Here is a 16,947-nt window from a genome sequence, read left to right as displayed (position 1 = left end):
ACAAGCTACTCTAAAGCACTTGTTCTAAATAATTTCACATTTATTAACTCATCTAATCCTAACAACCACTCTATGACGTAGTTAATATTACTACTATTTTTAATATGAGGAAACTGAGGTACAAAGCATGTAGACAACTTGCCTAAGTTAGCAGCAAAGCCAGAATTTAAATCCTGGCAGCCTGGTTGCAGAGTCTCTGCTCTTAACTACTAAGCCATTTTCTGGCTTTCGGTGGCTTAGATATCAAGTCAGTGGTGTTTTTCTAGCCAAATACAGAATTATCATTTTTAAAAAGAGGTTGTATCTGTAATAAACAAAAATTTCACATTAATTCCCCCTCCAAAGGGACTTCACTACAAAACAGTTCCAAAACAGATGCCCAAGATCAAAGGTCCATCATTATAAAGTTTTCACTTACTCTTCAGATTAACTCCAAATTATAATTTTAAAATATTTTATGGATGGAATTTAAAATAAATTCATTTCCTAATAAGGAACAGGGAATAAATCAGCAAAATTGAGTGATCTTACACAAGAGATAACTTCTGGTAAAACATTTCATATTAACTTTTGGTCTGGTGAAGTTAAAAATTCAAGCGCAGAGCAGTAAGTGTCAAGTGGGTCTAAGTATTATGTCAACTTAGTACTTGCCTCTTTAAGGAAAACCTCCATATCTTCTTGACTTTCAAATACAAAGGCTCTCAAGTCATTTGATGGAATATGATTTTCAATGTATTTGGCATTTTTATTATCTTTCATATTGATCTACACAAAACAAAAACAAAAATAGGTTTATTGTCATGAAAACCAAGTTAACTATGAGAACATGTTTATAACTATCAGAACATGTTTAGATTAACTTTGTTACTTGAGAAAAATGAAGACAAAAAAAAAAGAAAAAGAAAAAGAAAAAAATCTGGATTAAGGGTCAACATTTTAAAATATTAATTTATTTAGTCCAGAATCATCCAATACATAGTTTAAAAAGGGCCAAGACTTGAATAGGGCCCTTCCATAATGATTATACTCTAATTTAAAATAGGGAGTAATATTGGTTAACATTAATGTGACAAGCACTGTACTCATTTTTTAAATTTTATTATGTCTTTTAATACATATTTAGTCCTATGAGATATATATTGTTTTAACAAAACCATTTTACAGGTGAAGTAACTAAAGCTTACATAGATTTAAATACTTGATCAAAGTTACACAGAGGATTGAACTAACATCTGTCTGCTCCTGGACTCTCGCTGTTAACTTGATATAATATAGTACATAAATGCCTCCTATTTCATATAGTTCATAAATACCTCTTTTTCAAGAAAGCTAATTTCTATTTGTAGATGTAATCCCCCTCTCCTAAAATTTCATAGACACCACTCTTTATGTACTGATGTTATGAAGCTTTGTCATGCTCTGTTTTTTAACATATTTATTAATTTGCAATAAATATTAAATGATACTCTTTGAGACTTTTTTTTTCCTGACCTGTCTTAGTATCTTCCATGGCATTGGGCCTTATATGCAGAAATGCCTAATCAGTTAATATTTTAAAAATAATCCAGTAAGTGTATGCACTGGTAGTACAAAACTAGGACTTCTCTTGAAGATACTGGTAGCTACAAGTAAGGTATTACAATTTTTCCCCATTACTTTCATAAAGTTATATTCAGTTCTTTGTGTTCTTGTTCCTTTCAGTCATTTCCATGTATAGTATGAAGTTCTCATGAAGATTAAGAAAAAAAATATTAAAAGTTTTGGGACAGATAAGAAATGTTTATACTGCTAGGTCACAATTTAAGTCTCTAAAATGTTTTCAGTAAGTTGACCAGAAAGGAACTTAAGTATTTCTTAGATAGTATAAAAACTAATATGTAGATAATCCCAAAACTTTGATGGATTTCACCAGTTCAAGGAATACATCTCAAGGAAGTTACAGAAATGGAGTCATTTTTGTCTACGGCCACCTTACACAGTTTGAGTAGTAACTGATTCACACTCCTAAGTGTAATGCGTACTCTACTGCATGCACCCCACTCTCTCAGTATATACGGTCTGGTTTCTTGACATCCTAAGAAAAATTCCATCTACTCACTGTTCTGCGGATTCATCAGTTTTTTATCATGTTCCCTCTCCTCATGAGATTAACAGAGAAAATATCTGGCAAAGTTCTTCAATATCATATCTTCACAGTCAAAGTAGTAAAGACATACACAGGTAGACATAGGAGGTGTAGCACTAAAAGATGATCTGGTGGTTGATGGCACTTTCTTGCGTCACATTTTTTAAAAAATAAAATCTCTCTATACATCCTATTCTGTAATGTTTTATAATTCGTTAACATGTCTTAACTGTCCTTTCATATTAGTAGAGACATACAGCAACACTTTATTTATTGATTGATTTTGTCCTAGGTGAGCCAGATTTGAGCCCCTAGAATCCTCGAAGAGAAAAATGAAAACGATTCTACCCTTTCAGGAGGACACACAGTTGCATGAAGACACATAGAAGAGGATAACAATGAGTCAAGTGAGAAGAAAAATGTGAAAGTGTGATACAGTAATACCTTTAATGGATGCACTGGTCAGACAATTTACTTAACCAATTCATACCTTTAGAAATTTTGTTTTATTTATTTATTTTAATTTTTTTTACATGGGCAGGCACCAGGAAACGAACCTAGGTTTCCGGCATGGCAGGAGCGAACTCTGCGCTGAGCCACTGTTGCCCACCCAATTTTTTTTTTTTTCTCATCATTCTACTATTACAAACGCTACTGTGAGAAGTCTATAAATAAATCTTTGCACATTTCTCCAATTCTAGAATGGAATTACTAGAAATAATTCATGGATGTAGATTGCTAATTGCCACTTTATATAAAATTTTAAGTTCATATAATACAAACTTGCCTGTGGAGGTGAAGGCACTTCAAACAAAATTTGAAGGGTTAGCTAAGGGTATATAAGGATATTTTTGGAGGGAGGTGGTAGGAAAGGTGAGGAAACATTCCAAGAAGGATCAGACAGTAGAGCAAACCTCTAACGCAAAGATTTAAAATGCAATTAAAAATGTAAATATATGCCAGCTAGTAATCTGACTTGGTGACAGACTATTGTAAAATCAAATTATAAGAGGATGCCAAACATAATAAAGCTCTGATTTATCTTTGATGTTGGAATTTTAATAAAAACACGTTGACAATTATACATGCATTAGGATTTAGCATATAATAAGGGTTGCAATATTTTTCTTATATTACTTTCTTTCAATCCTTATCAATCAAAATAATGATGATTACATCCAAAATAGACAGCCCCTTCTTGACCAGGAAAAGATTATAATAATACATAGCAAGAAGAGAATACATTACTATGTGCATTAATTTTGCTAATATAATATAAAATATAATAAAAGATGGAAAACTACATAGAATGATAGTTATACAAGTGTGATACAAACACAGCTTATAGAAATTATGAATTTTTGTGAATCCTAAAAGGATACTTTGTTTAAAAGACTCCTGTTTTGTATGATAAAAATGCTGGATTGTAATATACCAAAAATGAGTTAGTTTATATTAATAAAGGAAATTTATTAAGTTGTAAGTTTACCCTTTTAAGGCCATAAAATGTCCAAATTAAGGGACCCAGAGATAGATAACTTGACTCAAGAAAAGGCCAATGACATTTGGGCTTTTTCTATCATCTGGAAAGGCACACAGTGACATCTGCTAGCTTTTTCATTTCAAGTGGTTTCCCTTGGGGCATTTTTTTTCTGCATCTCCAAACTTCTCTGTGTTAGCCGTGAAGCTCTTTCCAAAATGGTTGCCTCTTAACAGACTCCAGTAAGTGTCTCTCCTTGAATGGGTGGAGACATCTCCATGGAAACCACCTAATAAAAGGTCCCATTCATAACTGAGTGGGCCACATCTCCACAGAAACAACTTAATCAAAAAGATCCCACCCTAAAAAAGTTTATTTGCGGTGATAAAAAAATATTTAAGCCCTGTAGCCTCCTATTTCTGGAACAACTATAAGCTTTAACTCTTGTTAAAGAGTGATTTGAAAACTACTGCTTTTTTCTTTCTTTGCTTTGTATGTATGTTATACTATACAATAAAAAACGTTAAAAAAAAAAGATCCCACCCTACAATATTAAATCAGGATTAAAGAACATGGCTTTTCTGGGGTGCACAACAGTTTCAAACTAGCACAACTCCTATAGTGAATTCCTTTCTGAAGAAAAATGTTATCTAGTGAAAATAATCCTTACGTCACTTTTGGGTAAATTTTAAGTTTATATTATATAGCCATATCTAATATATTATCTCTTAAAATGGCCTAACTTATTATTTTAAGTATTTTAGATGGAAATCTTGGCAGAAAATTCATGACCATATTTCATTAAATGATTTACTAATAGCCTAATTTATTTGTGATGATCCAAGGTAATCAATAAGAGCTACTAAATGTTTATGATGTCAACACTGTTAGCGTCATTTTTAATCCTCAGAATATTTTATTTTTGAAGGAGGTAATTTTATTGTCCATTCTCTATCAGGTGTCCCTTATCAGTACATTTGCTTACAGTAGTTTTTTGTAAAAGGAACTGATAACCAAGCTAATTTCATACTTGATTTTTCAATAATAAGCTACCAGTTTCAAACCTCACTTTAGAAAAAGTACATGGGTTTTATGACAGTTATTACCCTCATTGATCAGGTCCTTTTAAAAACCATCACATATGGATTCAGCAGTATGCCAGGTGCCACAAGTCTGATAATGGAAAACCAGGGTGCTAACAGGACTAAATTTTCATAGCAACAAATTTTACAATGATTACATTAAATAAAACTAACAGATGCTACCGAGATGAAAGAAATTTCTTACCGTGAGCATTATGGGCTCACAGACTCTTTGCTTAAATTTGTCTCTGTTACTTCTTAGCCATAAAACAGCATCATACGTGTCACGGTATCTCTGTCTCAGCTTATCTTCCTTTTGATTCATAAGATTGTCAAAACGTACAATATGTTCATCCACACCTAAAATTGGAAAACAAAGCACTGTTTCTCTGAAAACTTTAAAGTAGTAAATTAACGTACTGATAATATAAAAGAATGTCCTAAATCTGCAGGTTTCAAAAACTAACCAGCAAGTATCCATCCAGCATAATGAAAAAGACTTTAGAAAAATTATTGTAAAATTTCCAAACACTTGGGATAAAAGAAGATCTTAAATTACCAGAAAGAAAAACAGGTCATCTACAAGAGAATGAGAAAAGTACTAGATAATTTATGAGAAGACAAAGGTAGTAAGCCTTCAAAATTCTGAGAAGAAAATTATTTTCAACCAAGTATTGAATATACAACAAAATCAAGAAAAAAGAATAATAAAAATATTTTCAGGTATATAAAGATTCTGAAGTTAATTCCTAAATTCTCCTTAGGAAACTACCTGAAGATGTACTCTAACAAAATAAATGAGTAATATAAGAAAAAGAAAGAACTGGTTTATCCAACAAAGGAAGAGGTAGAGAGAAATCGCAAGTGGCAGCTAAACAGAAGGTCTGGACAACAACCAGTTTAGGTGGAAGGCTCCAGAATTCAAGAGAAGGACTGAAAAGCCTTTTTTTCTTTTTTGTCTAAGAAATGCTATTTAAAATAAGACGAATTAAAGATATTTTAGAAAGCTGTTAATGAAAGGACATTTAATCATAATATGCTACTGGGTTCTGCTGTGGACAACCATTTCCATTGTTGTTATAACATAAACAATGCTCGATATTTCTAATGCCCAGAATTAACCATAAACAGAGTATATTAGACTTGACTACAATTTTCAACAAAATAAAAATGTTTTTGGCCTTGAAAATGTAAAAGGAAAAGTACAGATGAGATAATTAAGAACATAAAGGAGGGAGGGAAATGAAAAGAAAGGATGGGTGGGAATGCTAATATTTTAAACTTAGAAAGTGTGCAGTGAGGACAAAAAAAAGATATGCAAGTGTACTACTTATAATAAATTAGTAATATTATAAATGGTAATGATTAATAACCCCACTTAAGGAATTAAAATGATAGGGAGGGATGGTGCTATGAGCTGAGATCCATATCCAAAATAACTAAATAATAAAATCTAAAGTAACTAAATATAACAACATAATGTCTACAACTAATTGATCAAATAACTGTAAAATAAGAATATGAGGTAGATATATGTGAGGACTACTGGAAAAAACTGCTAAATAATTAAAAGTGTTTACTTTTGAGTATAGGTCTAGAGCTGGGAAGGAGACTGGATCACCCTTCTATTTTAGTTTTTTTTTTTAATATCTTTTAATTGTATAATTTGTATATATACAAAGCAAAGAAAGAAAAAGCAATAATTTTCAAACCACACTTCGACAGGAAGTTACAGAATAGATCCCAGAGTATGTCATGGGCTACCATCCCATCAACTCAGATTTTTTCTTCTAGCTGCTACAAAATACTGGAGACTAGAAAAAATATCAGTATAGTGATTCAGCAGCCATACTCATTTGTTAAATCCCATTTATTCTGTTATACTTCTCCCTTCTCCTTTAAAACCTTCTCCTAGTCTACAGGGATCTTTGGACAATGTCTTTTCATGTTGAGAAGGTGTGCTGATTTGAAAATATTACGTACCCCAGAAAAGCCATGTTTTATCCTGATCCAATCTTGTGGGAGCTACTGTTTCTTTTAATCCTAATTCAATAATGTACATTGGAATCTTTTGATTAGGTTATCTCCATGGAGATGTGACACACCCAATTGTGGGTATTAACTTTTGATTAGATGGAGATGTGACTCCACCCATTCCCAGTGAGTCTTGATTAGTTTTCTGGAATTCTTTAAAAGAGGAAACATTTTGAAGAGGGAGCCAGAAATGGCAGACACTTCAGAGCTGACAGAAACTTCACAGCCAAGCTGACACAGATACAGACATGGGGAGAACAGAGACACAAATGTCTGGAGATGCTTGAAGCCCAGCAGACATTGCCATGAGATGTTAAGCAAGTCAGAACCTGGAGAAAGCCAAGGGAAGCCAAAAGATGAAAGCCAGCACAGGAGAAGCAAAGTGAGGAACCTCCACATGGACAGAGATTGAAGGCAATGGAGCCCAAAAGAGGAAGGGACCAGCAGATGCCAGCAACATGACTACCCAACTGCCAAGAAGTGATCCAGACCAATGAGCCTTCCTTGAGTGAAGGTAACCTCTTTTTGGTAACTTAGTTTGGACACTTTCACTTCCTTAGAACTATAAACTTATAACTTACTAAACGCCCCTTCATAAAAGTCGTTCCAGTTTTGGAATATCTCATTCCGGCAGCTTGCAAAACTAACACAGAAGGGATATCCACACAAAAGGACAAGGGAATGTAATTAATTGGTAATCCTGGAGAGGCCGGTCTCTCTGAGTTTCAGGACTTATCTGATCTTGGAACCCTCTGGGAATTATATGTTCCAGGAAGGCAAATTTGGTTCATGAAACCTTTATAGAGTCTCAGTGCAAGCCCTAGGTGTTCTTTTCGTATCTGTCTCTTGTGCTCCCTTCAGTATTTCTTGCAGAGCCGGTCTCTTGGTCACAAATTCTCTCAGTGATTTTTTGTCTGAAAATGTTTTAATTTCTTCCTCATTTTTGAAGGACAATTTTGCTGGATATAGAATTCTTGATTGGCAGTTTTCTTCTTTTAGTAATTTAAATATATCATCCCACTGTTTTCTCACCTCCATGGTTTCTGCTGAGAGATCTACACATAGTCTTATTGGGTTTCCCTTGTACGTGATGGATTGCTTTTCTCTTGCTGCTTTCAAGATTCTCTCTTTCTCTTTGACCTCTGACATTCTGCTTAGTAAATGCCTTGGAGTACGTCTATTCAGATCTATTCTTTTTGGGGTACACTGAACTTCTTGGATCTGTAATTTTAAGTCTTTCATAAGAGTTGGGAAATTTTCAGTGATAACTTCCTCCATTAGTTTTTCTCCTCCTTTCCCCTTCTCTTCTCCTTCTGGGACACCCACAACACATATATTCATGCACTTCATATAGTCTTTCAGTTCCCTGAGACCCTGCTCATATTTTTCCATGCTTTTCCCTATAGTTTCTGTTTCTTGTCGATTTCAGATGTTCCATTCTCCAGTTCACTAATCCTATGTTCTGTCTCTCGAAATCTACCACTGTAGGTTTCCATTGCTTTTTTCATCTCTTCTACTTTGCCTTTCATTCCCACCAATATAAGATGATGCGGCACCTTTACCTTTGGTAGACTCTCCCTGCTGGGGGTGTGGTGGAGACAAAGGAGAGGTTGTAGGCTGGTTTTAATGGCTTCAAATTACCAAGACCTGGTGTCTGAATTCCTTGAGGGAGGGATTCCACCTGAGTTGGGCTTCACCCCTCCCTTGGGGAAGGCACAGGCTCCAGACAAACCCTCAAATGAGCTTGTTTCTGCCTATGCCTGGGGCAGCTGCAGCCTGAGAAGCCTTTGTAGAAACACAGCCACAAAAACCTGTTTCCTTCTTTTTTTTTTCTTCTTTTTCTGTCAGCCCTGCCCCCTTGGCACCGGGGCAAAATGAGAGACCTTTGCTTTGACCAGGTTCACCTGAGCTGGGGGCCTATTCTCAGTAGTCAGAATTTGTTAATTAATTCCACAACTGGCGTTTCGTTGGGCTCAGCCCCTGCTGCTGGTCAAGTCTCTTTCCTTTCCCCTCTGGGAAGCAGCCTGTGGGGGAGGGGCATCAGCCAACGCGGCTTGGGGAACTCACAGTTCTGGGGGGGCTTGCAGCTGGTCCAGACTGGGGTACGCTGTGTGTCCGGTCACTGATGTGGCCCGGGAGCTGTTCTGTACTGTTTCTGGTTATTTAGTAGTTGTTCTGGAGGAGGAACTAAAATGCACAGATTGCTAAGCTAGCCATCTTGGCCCAGAAGAAGCCTAGGTGTTCTTAAGAGTCAACAGGAGTGATGCTGATTGGTGTTTAGTAAACCATAGCAATTAACACTATCTAACTGAAGCTTGCGTAAGAGCAGCCTCCAGAATAGCTAGTTCATTGTTTTTTAAGCATACACATGTGATCCTTTCATAAACATATAAAAATGGTTCTTTGTACTGATCTTATATAACAAGTGAACAGAATATAAGATCTCTTCAATCTGAATAACGCTACAGACCTTTCTAAATGGTCAGTAAAGAAGGAAAAATGAAATTGGATAGGTTATGAGAAAAAAAGCAGAAGGAAGATGAGATTTTATCTGAGTGTGTAAAAAATAAAATTAAGTAATTTTAGAGATTAAATCAATTGCAGTATTTAATATGATCTAAGACAATGGGAAGACAGTGGCAAATCACAGAATATGATAGATAAGGGTAATTAAAGCACAGTGCTGTAAAAAGTGAGCCAAACTTATACTGCGGAAGAAGAAAGTTCATAAAGAGATAACGTCTCAATTTTATAAATATCTCTTCATTCTAAGTTCAATAAAACGTACTCTTTTTCTCCTTCTCTAGAGTATCCCGCTCTCGTCGCTTATCAATGATCTCGCCTTCACACAATGCCTTTTCATCTTGAACTTGTCTCAGATCATTTGTAATGGCATCGATCTGGGGCTGAAGATTCTCACAGTTTTCTGTGGTCTTCAGTTCATTCTGTAAATCTTCTATCATTTTGCGGGTATTACTTATTCTCCTCTGCCGGTCATGTTCTTCATTTTGTTTTACTGTTAAAGCCTGCTGAAGTTCCTCAACCTAATAAAACAATAAAATATGTTAGTACTTGCGACTGTTACTTTCTCATGGTATATAAGGCTTTTACAGTAATGTATTTTTTAAAATGCAAACAACAACCTAAAAACATAGATTTTTCTTCACTAAAGGTATCCTCCTAACATTCGAATGTTACTCCTGTAACAAATAACAAATGTTTGCTCACTAACATGCAAAGTGCTTAAAATAGTGTCTACCTCTCATTAAATATTTGTTAAATGAACAAAATATTTACAAAGCCAAACAGTACATTTCTATATGTTTACAGAAAGTAAGTGGATTCTAGACACCATAAGACAAAAAGAAAAAGTCATTTGGTATAATATATACCAAACTTTCAAAAAAGTAATAAAATAACAGAAATGGGGATTACTTAAGTCATTCTATTAATTTTAAACAAATAAACCAGTTTTTTCAGCAAAATTATTTTCTTCCAACATTTTAAATTAATTTTCTGAAATTTTAGCCATCAATTTGTTTAGATTTCTTGACTCATATTTAGGGTAAATTATTTTAAAAAACAGATCAAGTAAGTTGGCACCTGGCGTCAGTGGAATTTTTATCAAAATGATACTTATTCTACCAAAACAGAGATAAAATTTTTTGAACACACACAAATTACACATCCAATTAATTTTTCTACAAAAACGGAATTTTGTAGTAAACAAAGTTTAATAAAGCATATAATTTAGATTGCTTTCCTTCCAGGTAACATATACTTCCTCAACTCCCATTTTAAGTGATAACATTAATTACAGAAAATGTTGAAATACAAAAATTTTGAACATAAAAATCCCCTATGATCTTAATGTCTTGAAACAAACTCTACATTTTTATGCCTACCTGTATCTGTGTACCTATAGAATATGTGTTTTTCTAAATGGCATCACTAAAAATATATTGTGAGGAGTTTCTTATTAACCACCCCCACCCACTCCATGAACTTCTAAACTAAATTTTTAATACTTGCACATTATTCTGTTGTATATACCACACTTTATCCCATTCTCTACTGTTAGAAATTTGGGCTTTTATCAAATTTTTCCTTCTAAAATTTCAGCTTTGGCAGTGTCAAGATAGTGAACTGAATATACATCAGAATCTCCTCTAGGTATCAACACACAGAAATGAGAGAAAAATTATCTGAAAAAATTAAAATACATATCTGTGATTCAAAATTAACAAAGTTCAGTGGGCCTAAAGAAGGAAACATAAGAAGCCACAGTGTTCAGTCAGGAAGCCTGTGAGTCCAAGGCACTCAAATGAATAAACAGATAAGTTGCAGGAGATAAGTGTAGAATTAAATTTATGGTAAAAAGAAATTTAAATAGATGCTCCAAACTATCAGACAATCTATCATACTTCTCTAATAAATGTGCACTCTCATTCTGAGACATCTTATTCACACCTTTCCCTACCTCTTCAATCCTTTATTGTCACCACCTCCACCCCCTAGCTAATGACCTTGCCTATTCTTCATTAACAAAATAGTTAAAATCAGAGCATTACCTCTTTTCCCTGCTTCCAAATCCATCATCCTACACATATCTGTACCCTCTCTACTTCTCATCGTACAATATAAGAGACCCTGTAGCTAACTAAATCTAACCCGCCCCATGATTAAACCAGAGCAATCTTTCTTTCTCAAATTATTTATGGTTAAGGAGCATTTTCTAAAAATTTCCAAACAACCACAAATCAATTTTTATAAATTCCAATTAGAATAAATTACTAACTATCATTTTGGAAGACAATTTGGCAATTTCCTAAAAAAGTAAAATGAACACCTACAATATTAGATTCCTAGGAATTTACCCAGGAGAAATGAAAGGATATGTCCATATAAAAATCTGTAAAAGAAGATTCATGGCAGCTTTATCAGTAACAGTGCCATACTACAAAGAGCCTAAATGTCCATCAACAAGTAAATGGATAAATAAATTGTGGTCTCCACGTAAACAAAACAAAACAAAAATACATTAAGCTCAATAAAAACGAAAAATACAACATACCAAAATATGTAGGACACAGCTAAAGCAGTACTGAGAGGAATATTTATAGCACTAATGCATACATTACAAAGAAGAAGAAGTCTCAAACCAATAATCTTAGCTGCTACCTCAATAAACTAAAAAAGAGCAAAATAAACCAAGAGCAAGCAGAAGGAAGGAAACCAATAGATAAAAATAGAAATGAATGATACTGAAAACTGAAAAACATAGAAAATCAATGAAACAAACAGCTGCTTCTTGTATATACCAATAAAATAAAGAAACCTCTAGCAAATCAGAACTCTACTCCCAACCCCTAAAAAAGAGAACAAATTAACAATACCAGGAATGAAACAAAGGTAATACAATAGATTCTACAGATATCAAAAGGATAATAAAAGAGAGCTACAAATAAATCTGCACACATTAATTTGATAACAGATGAAACAGATCAATTTCTCAAAGAACATAAACTACCACAACTTGCCCAATATGAAATAATCTGAACAGTCTTATACTATTAAGAAATTGAATTCAGAGTCCAACATGGCAGCTTATGAGGTGTGAAATTTAGTTTGTTCGGCAGAGCAGCTAGTAAATAGCCAGGAACAATACAGAGCAACTGCTGGGACCACATCAGTGACCAGACACACAGCGTACATCAGTCTGGACAAGTCGGACCGGCTGCAATCCCATCCAGAACCATGAGTCTGCCAAGCCGTGGAGGCCAGCACCCCATCCCCACAGGCTAGTTTCCAGAGGGAAAAGGAAAGAGACTTTACTAACAGCAAGGGGATGAGCTCAACCAAACTCCAACCATGGAATTAATTAACAAATTCTGACAGGACTGGGAGATACACAGAGCAACATACCAACTTAAGGTCTAGATTGGCAAACCTGAAATATGTGAGTCCTTCAAAGAAAAAGATATTTTTTTTCTTTTTTTTCTTTTTGTGGCTGTGTTCCTATGGCTTGATTACTCTTTACAAACAACTGCAAGGCATCTCAGGCTCCAACAGCCCCAGGGAAGGGCAGAATCAAGCTTACCTGAGAGACAAAGAGACTGGTTAGGTGAAAGGAAGTAATTCCCTGGAGGCGGTGCCTTCCCCAGGAGAGGGGTGGGGCCCAGCTAAGGCGGAATCCTTCCCTCAGTGAATTCAGAACCCAGGGTCTGGAAAATTGAAGCATCAAAGTCCAACTATAACCTCTCCTCTGTCTAAACCACACCCCCAACAAGGAGAGCCTGCTGAAGTTAAAGGTACTGCATCACTTTATGCTGGTGGGACTTATAGGCAGACAAAGCCAAATACTGAGCAGGATAGGAAAAACACAGACTCTACAGGCTTCCTAGTAAAATCTTTCAGCCTGCTGGGTCTCACCATCAGGGAAAACTAACACAGGTGACTCTTTCCTCCTGAGAAGAGGCCAGTTAAGTCTGGGAAAACCTGACTGGGGTCAATAATAACTAAGTAGACCTTCCAAAGATTAAAAAAAAGGCACCACACAGGTAGCGCAAGAAACAAGAAAACCAAAACTGAAAAATTCTGCTCTGTTAAACAAAATCTAGGCTAGAGGTCTAGAATAAGCTGAAGTAAATATCAAAGAACAGATAGACAACAAAGTCATCCAGCAAGAAAAATCCTAGGTAAAAAAGTGAAAACAATTTCCAGAATAAACTAATTAAGGAAATTAAATGTCTAGACACCAGCAAAAAACAATGAATCATACTACAAAAATTTAAGATATGGCCCAAAGGAACAAACCAAAAAATCAAACGAGATACAGGAGTTGAAACAAATAATTAAGAATGATTAAAGAGACATGGAAAACCTTATTAAATATCAAATCAATGAACTGAAGGATATAAAGAAGGCAAAGAACAAACAAAAAGAAGAAATTTAAAGTCTGAAAAAACAAATCACGGAACTTATGGGAATGAAAAGCACAGTAGAAGAGATAAAAAAAAAACAACAACAATGGAAACCTACAATTTCAGATTTCAAGAGGCAGAAGATAGGATTAGTCAACTGGAGGATGGGACATCTGAAATCCGAGGAGCAAAAGAAAATATAGGGAAAAGAATGGAAAAATACGAGCAGGGACTTGAATGACAACATGAGTGCACGAATACACATGTTGTGGGTGTCCTCGAAGGAGAAGAGAAGGGAAAAGGAGGAGAAAAACTAATGGAAGAAATTATCACTGAAAATTTCCCAACTCTTAAGAAGACTTAAAATTACAGATTCAAGAAGTACAGCATACCCCAAATAGAATACATCAAAGTAGACGTACTCTAAGACACTTACTAATCAGAATGTCAGATGTGAAAGAGAAGGAGAATTTTGAAAACAGCAAGAGAAAAGCAATCCATCACATACAAGGGAAGCCCAATAAGACTATGTGTAGATTTCTCAGCAGAAACAATGGAGGCGAGAAGGCAGTGGTATGACATATTTAGGATATTAAAAGAGAAAAATTGCCAACCAAGAATTCTATATCCAGCAAAATTGTCTTTCAAAAATGAGGGGGAAATTAAAACATTTTCAGACAAAAAAATCACTGAGAGAATTTCTGACCGAAAGACTGGCTCTGCATGAAATACCAGAAGGAGACTAGAGACACAAAGGAAAAGACAGGAGACAGAGGCTTGGAGAAGAGTACAGAAATGAAGACTATCAGTAAAGGTAAAAAGAAGAAAAATTAGATATGACATGTAAAATTCAAAAGACAAAATGGTAGAAGAAAGTACTGCCCTTACAATAATGACACTAAATTTTAATGGATTAAACTCCCCAATCAAAAGACACGGACTGGCAGAATGGATTAAAAAACAGGACTCATCTATATGCTGTCTACAGGAAATGCAATTTAGACCCAAGGATAAACATAGGTTGAAAGTGAAAAACTAGGAAAAGATATTTTATGCAAACAATAACCAGAAAAGAGCAAGAGTAGCTATACTAATTTCCAACAACTTAGACATCAAATGTAAAACAATCAAAAGGGACAAAGAAGGATACTATGTATTAATAAAAGGAACAATTCAACAAGACATAACAAGTATAAATATTTATGTACCAAGCTACAGTGCTCCAAATTACATGAGGAAAACATTGAAAACATAGAAAAGAGAAACAGACTCATCTACCATAATAGTTGGAGACTTCAAAACCCCACTCTCATCAATGGACAGAACATCTAAACAGAGGATCAATAAAGAAACAGAGAATTTGAATAATACAATGAATAGACTAGACTTAACAGACATTTATAGAACATTACACGCCACAACAGCAGGACACACCTTTTTCTTAAGTGCTCATGGATCATTCTCAAGGATAGACCATATGCTGGGTCACAAAGCAAGTCTAATAAATTTAAAAAGATTGAAATCATACAAAACACTTTCTCAGATCATAAAGGAATGAAGTTTGGAAATCAGTAATAGGTAGAGGGCCAGAAAATTCACAAACATATGGAAGCTCAACAACACACTCTTACACAACCAGTGGGTCAAGGAAGAAATTACAAGAGAAATAAGTAAAGGGCGGGCCACGGTGGCTCAGCAGGCAAGAATGCTTGCTTGCCTGCCATGCCAGAGGACCTGGGTTCAATTCCCGGTGTCTGCCCATGTAAAAAAAAAAAAGAGAGAGAAATAAGTAAATATCTTGAGACAAATGAAAATGCAACATATAAAAATTTACTGAATGGAGCAAAAGCAGTGCTAAGAAGGAAATTTACTGCCCTAAATGCCTATATCAAAAAAGAAGAGCAAAAATCTAGGAATTGATTGTTCACTTGGAAGAACTAGACAAAGAACAGCAAACCCCAAAGCAAGCAAAAGGAAAGAAATAGCGAAGATTAGAGCAGAAATAAACGAAACAGAACAAGAAAACAATTGAGAAAATCAACAAAACCAGAAGTTGGTTCTATGAGAAAATCATTAAGATTGATGGTCCCTTAGCAAGAGACAAAAAAAGAGAGAGGATGCAAATAAATAAATTCAGAAAGGAAGAGGAGACATAATCAGTGACCCTACAGAAATAAAGGAGGTAATGAGAGGATGCTATGAACAACTTTATGCTAATAAACTAGACAACATAGATGAAATGGTGTTCTAGTTTGCTAGCTGCTGGAATGCAACACACCAGAGAGGGATTGGCTTTCAATAAAAGGAGATTTATTTAGTTAATATGTAGTTCTTTAGAGGAAAGGCAGCTAACTTTCAACTGAGGGTCTTTCTTACATGGGAAGGCACAAGGCAATCTCTGCTGGTCTTCTCTCCAGGTCTCTAGGTTCCAACAACTTTCCCTGGGGTGATGTCTTTCTGCATCTCCAAAGGCCTGGGCTGAGCTGCGAGTGCTAAGATGAAAGTATGCTGAGCTCCTTGGGCTGTGCTATACTGAGTCTCTGATTTAAGTACCAGCCAATTAAATCAAACATCATTCACTGCAGATGTAATCAACAACAGATGAGGTTCATATGCCATTGGCTCATGTCCACAGCAATAGAACTAAGCACCTTCACCTAGCCAAGGTGACACCTGAATCTAACTACCACAAATGGACAACTTCCTAGAAAGGCATGAACACACACTGACTCGAGAAGAAATAGAGGGCCTCAACAAACCAATCACAAGTAAAAAAAACTGAATTAGAAATTAAGAAGCTTTCAAAAAAGAAAAGTTCAGGACCAGATGGCTTCACATGTGAATTCTACCAAACATTCAAGAGAATTAGTACCAATCCTGCTCAAACTCTTCATAAAACTGAAGAGGAGGGGAAGGCTAACTCATTCATTCATTCATCACCTTCATACCAAAGCCAGACAAAGATACTACAAGTAAAGAAAATTACAGACCAATCTCTCTGATGACTATAGATACAAATATCCTCAACAAAATTCTTGCAAATTGAATTCAGCAGCACACTAAAATAATTATACACCATGACCAAGTAGGATTCATCCCAGGTTTACAAGGATAGTTCAACATAAGAAAATCAATTAATGTAATATGCCTTATCAACAAACCAAAGCAAAAACCCACATGGTCATCTCAACTGATGCAGAAAAGGCATTTGACAAAATTCAACATCCTTTCTGGTTGAAAACACTTCAAAAGGATAGACATAGAAGGGAACTTTCTCAACATGATTAAAGGAATATATGAAAA

At 35.1% G+C, this 16,947-nt stretch overlaps 1 protein-coding gene across 4 annotated transcripts in view; it reads right to left on the bottom strand.

Annotated features, from left to right (window-relative positions):
- Nucleotides 1–16,947, bottom strand: part of SMC5 (structural maintenance of chromosomes 5) — a 135,617-nt gene that overhangs the window by 50,580 nt on the left and 68,090 nt on the right. For 3 of the 4 annotated variants that reach the window (XR_013170486.1, XM_077148411.1, XM_077148412.1), the window contains exons 9-11: nt 9,510–9,765; nt 4,893–5,047; nt 652–765 (exon numbers count right to left, since the gene is read on the bottom strand). Coding sequence is in view for 3 of the 4 variants with exons in the window: in XM_077148411.1 (XP_077004526.1) it covers nt 652–765; nt 4,893–5,047; nt 9,510–9,765 (525 nt within the window). In the remaining variant the exon portion in view is untranslated. The remainder of the gene's footprint in view (nt 1–651; nt 766–4,892; nt 5,048–9,509; nt 9,766–16,947) is intronic. The other variant, XM_077148414.1, reaches the window with a different exon arrangement.

This window comes from Tamandua tetradactyla, chromosome 2 (assembly GCF_023851605.1).
Source record: "Tamandua tetradactyla isolate mTamTet1 chromosome 2, mTamTet1.pri, whole genome shotgun sequence".
Lineage (NCBI taxonomy): Eukaryota > Metazoa > Chordata > Mammalia > Pilosa > Myrmecophagidae > Tamandua > Tamandua tetradactyla.
This window is presented reverse-complemented; position numbering and strand designations above follow the sequence as displayed.